The 6,716-nt window shown below is 35.6% G+C and overlaps 1 protein-coding gene across 1 annotated transcript; it reads right to left on the minus strand.

Moving 5' to 3' along the window:
• Window positions 1-442: 442 nt before the first annotated feature.
• On the minus strand, window positions 443-6,190 carry LOC129887735 (nuclear transcription factor Y subunit A-10-like). Its single transcript, XM_055962944.1, has 6 exons — window positions 6,019-6,190; window positions 4,570-4,821; window positions 3,236-3,354; window positions 3,070-3,138; window positions 1,513-1,650; window positions 443-1,263 (listed from the first exon to the last, which is right to left on the minus strand). Exons 2-6 carry the CDS (start codon window positions 4,772-4,774, stop codon window positions 853-855), a joined length of 942 nt encoding a protein of 313 aa, XP_055818919.1. The 5' UTR covers window positions 4,775-4,821; window positions 6,019-6,190; the 3' UTR covers window positions 443-852.
• Between the last annotated feature and the right edge of the window lie 526 nt (window positions 6,191-6,716).

The raw sequence follows: 6,716 nt of genomic DNA on the forward strand, positions 1-6,716 counted from the left end.
TTCATCATTACGTAACAAAAGAGAGACGAGTTAACACAATTCGTTATTATTTTACCAGACATGATCTGAAGTTGGCATATTCCATGTCTAAAGTTGGTTGAAAAAGACGATAAAGCAGTGTTTTCAAGTTTTTCTTCAATTTTTCAGTATTCATATCGATGATCTTCAACAATTGTAAGAACCATTAAATAACTAATACCCAATATTTTATCTGAAGTTTGTCAACAATGACAACAAGTATTTTGAAACAACTAAATATAAAAGCTCACATGATAAGTTAAAAGATTAATGTATCAACAATATTGCGATGGAGTGGTAAGTACTCAGAGCTTTACCCCTCCCACCCCCAACCAATGTAGGACTTTCCAATGTGAATCCAAATTTAATCAGATTTCAATACAGATAGGGAGACAAATATGACAATTTTAAACATTTCACAATCTACACTCCAAACATACAAAATACTATATAAACTGGATCAAGTTCAATCATACATCATTGTATTTTCACAAACCAACATCACAAAACAGTAATCCAAACACATTGCAACATCACAGACCCAATCGACAGGGTCATCATCATCATTACTTTATCCAAAACAAGTTTATTTATCCTACAAAGTGCTGAAAATTAAATAGCATTAAGGCTTTAGCGCCTCTTACCATCCACATTGCTTGATAGCAATTGAACGATAGAGGTAGCTGCGTTAATGCTAAGCCAAGGATGAACTGCCCATGATAGCCAAGGATGATCCGCCAATTGCAAGCAACAAAATGCACATACATTAGGTTGCAGCACGGATGAGGTCAGGCTCAACTCGTAACACCTGACCTCGTTCTCAAGCCAAGGCTATCAAACTTTGAGGTTGCAACAGCTATCTGCTGTGCCAACCCACTTACCAGCCATGAAAATACCGTGTCCAGTATTCATCATGTCCGGTATTGCCTGGACTGGAGGCCTCAGGTTTTGAAACGGAAATGGTTCAAGATTCCCACTAGAGTACATGTTAGTGACCCCTGATGAATCGAAGAACCTTCTGGCAGATGTTTCTTTTGGTGAGCTCAAATTGCTGTTATCAGACTGCAGCACTTCAGAATTCTGGGATCCAGTGGGGTAAAAGTTTTGAACGTCGCCTGTCTTGAACGTATCTGTGGTTTTTCCACCCTTCATAGTTCCATTCACACTCCTCGTGTTCAAGAAACGACCGCCACAGCCCCTAGGTCGGCGCAAAGCATGGAGATGGCGAGAGAGGTGCAAGTACGGCTGTAGGTTAAGCAGTGCAAAATTCAGCAACACAGGGTGAACAAGAGGACATGCTTTTGAAGAAAAGCATAACAACAACAACAACAACAACCCAGTGAAATCCCACATCGTGGGGTCTGGGGAAGGTAAAGTGTACGCAGACCTGACTCCTACCAATGTAGAACGGCTGTTTCCGAAGCATGAAGATCAAATAAAATATCATACTGATATGTAGATCCACTGTCCATAATCATAGAAATAAAACTTTACCTTGCGTGGTTTAAGAGCTTTTTTCTCCATTTCCTTAGCCCGGGACTTTCGACGCCTTAGTATCCCATGATACTGCTTGGCATTTACGAATATCGGACCTTCATCAGAAGCCAAATTCAATGGTAGCATAATGCGTCCCTGCAGAAATTGCGAAGTGAAATTATATGAATATTAGAGCCTCGAAATCATTCAGCTTGAAGATGTAGAGAATGGGAGATTTCCAGAAATGCAGCACAAAAGAGAGAAATAAATTACACTACAAATGCCAACTATATCGCCGAAGTACTTGATATATAGCATTTTTATCGGAAGATATGTGTTTCCTGTTACTGCATATATTCTAGTGTTCTGCATTAATTCGAAGCATTTCCCGTTCCACCTTTCATTCATTATTCCGTAATTGTGGCTAATATTTGAAACCGCTGCTACTGAAAGACGATCCTCTGAATTAATCCAAGAAAGTAAGTTCAATCTGTTGATCAGTTACCCTTCCATGTTCTAAACAACTGTGAAAACTTTCCTCTAGAGATATTTATCCTTTCAACGCTTCTCCATTTACTCTTGATGCAATGAGTGAAGATTCTTGGTCTCTTCTACTTTGAACAGTGCATGTAAGAGTAATATAATTCCATCTGAATAGAACAAGCTTACCAGCTGAATATTCAGTATCTGTGACACACAATGCATTACATTATCATTTTCCTAGCATTATACCACAAACAATTGCGAAAATATGACTATATCAAGTAGAGAGCAGAATCAAATGGTAAGCATCAGTTCAATGGAGCTACTTCTTCCCCATTTTCGTCTATTTAATTGCTTACAAGGAGATGTTCATCTTCTCAGCCAAAAACCTACTAAAGTGAAAAATTGGAGCCGTGATTCCTCAAGCTTCTCAGGTTATATAATGTCCTCAGAGGTGGCTTCTTCTACACATGACGCACGTTATAACATCTCGGCTTGTGAGAAAAAACTTAAATACACCAATTATATCAGATGTTACACAAGTAGATCCGTCAGTAAACATTAGTGCCCATCTTACAGTGCCTGTATGTTGCTTTGAGAATCGTACTACAATCAGATGCTGTCTTTATCAATCAATTGATCCAACTAACTTGCAAAATACAGGCATAAATCAAGGTTTCGTGAACCTCCTCTCGTCTTTTGCAACTAAAAAAAATTGCCAATATTCTTTCGATGGAGGAGAAAGAATGGTTTTGGAAAGTTTTCCAAATCAACCACATTAAAAATCCAACTCAGCTCACATATGATGTGCTAAAGCAAAATTTACACAATATTATCAATGATGGAAACATGGCAATATAAGCTGTCATCAAGTTTGAAAAGATTTAGAAGGCTTTATAAAGCTGAAGTTTGTTACTGTAGTAAGTTATGCAACGAAACAGCAGAAATGTCTACAGTAATGCTGTTACGAAATGTCTTCAGTAACTCTGTTACTTCATTTTTTGGAATATGTAACTAATCCCAGAGAAAAAATAAATTACCAAACCCAAATAACTCTAGCGATTGGAAAGTGATGCTATCAGAAAGTACTACCGAAAGTTGAGGACCATAAGCTGAAAATAACCCAATGCACTGCTCTCCATAAGAATATTTTGCAGAAATCTGCACCATGTAAAAGCAAATCACATAAACAGAATGAACAACCACATGCATTGAGATTTATCAAAGACATTTGGGCTTTCGTGATGAAATAAATTACCTGGGGCTGACCAAAACCTAGCTCAAAGTGACCTCGGTAGTCCATACTAGCTGAGTGAACAGAGGTAGCAGCCTGAATGTTTGAAACTTTTTGCCCGTTTGATGTAGATTTGCAATCACCTGAAGGAGATACTACATAAATGTCAACTTGTCTTTTGTAAAGCATGCTGTAAAAGGAAAAATCCTCCCAATTGGTTAAACAATTCAACAGAACACGATTTCCCTTAACAAGAACTAGATAACAGAAGGTGTATGGAGTATGATGTTAATCTACAAAATGGCACAAAAGCTGAGATTCTCTAAGTCGAGATAAAATGGAGTTAAAAAAGAAGCAATAATAAAACCCCTTGTTAACTAATAAATTGCTTATGATATTTTAGGAGAAGCAGAAGAAGGATAATAGTTCTATCTCAAAGGAAGAATATGGGAAGAAAATCAAGATGGATAATTCCAAGCCCATTAGTTCCACCATGAGAAGAATGGAGAAAATCAAGATGGAGAAGTGCAAGCTCGTTAGTACCACCGTAGAATATAGACTCAGATTATCCAAGAATGGAAATAGAGACATGATTATGCCGCATTTTTCAAGAACCTTGTTGGAAGTTTGGAGAAATAGATTTGTTCCAACTTCCAAACTAGATATTCTTTTTGGTCTAAGACTTGTAAGTACAATATAAAACTCATAATATTTTTGGTCAAAAGAATATATCAGTACATGAAATCCACAAGGTAGTGGTAAGGTCTACATACACTCTACCTTCCCCAGACCCCACTTAGCGGGATTTCAATGGGTCTGTTGTTGCACCGAAAGTTTTGGCTTATTGTTATTTTCATAATGATTGAGCCTGTGATATTGATGATAGGAAAAGCACTACCAGTTTCTTTCTTTCTTGAAAATTCTGAATTTAACATTGAATTTTGAGAAGCAACAATTGTGGTTCTCATGCAATGTAGTTAAGTTTTTTGTTACAATTCTGAACTCACATTGGCCAGGAACTTGGTGTTTTTCATTAAAGGAGCAAGTATATTGTCACTAAATATCATTTTATTAGACAATGCATATTTAAGAAAGAATCAGATATCGAATCAGATATCAAAATTTGAGAGTCCACCAAGCCATTGAAATTGATGATCTTAGAAATTACTAATGTCTTTTGGTGTGACTTATCAAATTTAAGAGGCATATTGAATTTGTAGACTACATTCATCCCACCCTGTCAAAAAGAAAAACAATGCTCAATAACCTACTAGCATTCTACCTTTATCCGTGACTTCTACAGCCTCCTATCTAAGGTCATGTCCTACAAATTGCCAAAAGGATAAATAAGAAAGTACCAGAGGAAATAGTGAACTCTGTTGCATTCCCCTTAGGCTGCTGCTCCACAGATGCAGATTTCAATTGTCCAAAAGGCTCAACATAAGCCACAGATTGAGACACAAAGCCACTATTCCACCAAGGAGCAGTGCACAATGTTGCAACAGATTGATTCTGGACAACCCCTTCATTTCCTTTGGAAAATATAGTAGTATGCATGGTCATAAAAGAGAAATTCACACCTTTTTTCTTGAAAATCTTAAAGAAGGCTCCTGCAGCTCAATCAATTGAAGCAAACAATATTTCATAAATTTCCAAGATATAATATTACATAAGTTCTAAAACTTAATCCAAATTTTTCAATAATCTTTTCCAGAAATAACCATCAGGATTAAAAAAATAATAACAAAAAAAAAGAATTTGAAAAGATTTGCAATAGGAAAATAAAATCTTTTCTCGATAACTATGATGTCTAGGCCAACTTGCTGACATCTCGACTAATTCCAACAGGTATCTATTACCTCCCATCAAGCACAAGTATTAGGTAGTAACAAATAGGTTTTTGAGTTTATGAATTCTAGATTCTAGGGAAAAAAAGTATTTGGCTTTTTGATAAATTATTTATACGATCCACCAAGGCTTGGACAGATAAAAAGACATCACCTAGCGTTTTTGCCTATGCTGCAATTTGAACTTGAAATCTCATTTGATCACTAAGCTACACCCTCAAGGTGCTAGGAGAAACAAAAAAAGATCTTGAAAACAAATTCTATCTTTTCTTCACTATAGTAAGGAAAGAAAGCTAAAAAAGGGAAACTTCACAGAAACTACATAAAAACCACCAATCTTTAAACAAAAATTCTAACAGAAATAAGCAAAACTACAAGATAACCAAACAAAAATCACAAAAATGGCAGTTGGCAAAGAACATAACAATACACAAACACCATAAAACTAAAATCAAAATACATAACCAACCTTGAGTTCTACAGTACCAAGAATGGTACAAAAAGAAAAGAAGGAAAGAAAGAACAAATTTTTACAACAGCCATAATAAAGAACAGTGAATAATCTTGAAAAAAAAACAAAGGAGAATTCATAGTTGCTAGTGGAAGAAGGAACGTATCCCCTAGAATTAGTCGAGACACACACAAGCTAGCCCAAATCACCTAATATTTTTGTATTCGCTAAAACTTAAACCAACTATATTCACCACTAAACTACACCCTCCACTAGCTAAGAAGAAGAAAATCTTGGAAATAAGTTTTTATCTTTTCTTCAAAGCTAAAAATTAAAAAAACATGGAAAATTTAAAGAATCCCACATATGACAAACCCCATATGAGTAAAATCAAAATATACATTTCTACTGTAGCATTTGAACCAGAAAGAACAAATCTTTACCACAGCCTTAATAGAAGAAAAAGAAGAAAAAAAAGAGAAGTGAATATTGGAAGTAGAGTGTTGTACCTAGTGAAGTAATAGTTGTACGTTGGAGAAGAAAATTAAGCTGTGTATGATTGTACGGTCAATTAGAGAAACCTCATTTGCTAGTAGCCATGTCAGTACAATTTCAAGCAGGGAGAAAGAGAGAGAGAAAGAGAGGGCAACAGAATGATTTACAAGTGGAAAAGAAAAAAAATTGAAATACATGGCAATGACCAATGAAATATAGCCTTCATGTAAGGACTTTGTTTTATGTGCTTTATTAGTCTTTTCTTCTTTAATCACTCCCACCACCCACACACACCATGACTAAGGAGGTCACGAATCATAACGTACTCTTCGTATAAAAAATTCACTTTAAAATTAACTTCTTTGTTTAGACAATTATTGAAATGTGTATGAGAATATCATAAGGACTCAATATTTCAATTCTGTAGAAAAAAATTGACTAAAAAGTCGTTCAACACAATATTGAAAAATAAGTGTTTATTGAAGAAGTTCACAGCTACTAATTCGCACTTTGGGATCGAAGAAGACCAATAAAATTTTGATTTAGCAGAGGCAAGAGACGAGAGAGGTTAACAATGGCTCTTTCCCATTTAATAGACTTATTATTTCATTATGGTGCTTGTGGATTTTTGTCGTTTAGAGGTGCTATTCGAGTATTTAAGATTATGGCAGGAGATAAGTATACATTCATGCATAATTAAAGAATTTAGGTT

This window comes from Solanum dulcamara, chromosome 4 (genome assembly GCF_947179165.1).
Source record: "Solanum dulcamara chromosome 4, daSolDulc1.2, whole genome shotgun sequence".
Lineage (NCBI taxonomy): Eukaryota > Viridiplantae > Streptophyta > Magnoliopsida > Solanales > Solanaceae > Solanum > Solanum dulcamara.

What these genes read in the sequence shown, in the direction of transcription:
- LOC129887735 (XM_055962944.1), bottom strand. Translation starts at nt 4,774, where the DNA reads ATGACCATGCATACTACTATATTTTCCAAAGGAAATGAAGGGGTTGTC. An exon ending in AGAGTTCACTATTTCCTCTG is followed by an intron (nt 3,355 to 4,569) that starts GTACTTTCTTAT and finishes TATCTCCTTCAG; the next exon opens with GTGATTGCAAATCTACATCA. An exon ending in CTTATGGTCCTCAACTTTCG is followed by an intron (nt 1,651 to 3,069) that starts GTAGTACTTTCT and finishes CAATTTCTGCAG; the next exon opens with GGACGCATTATGCTACCATT.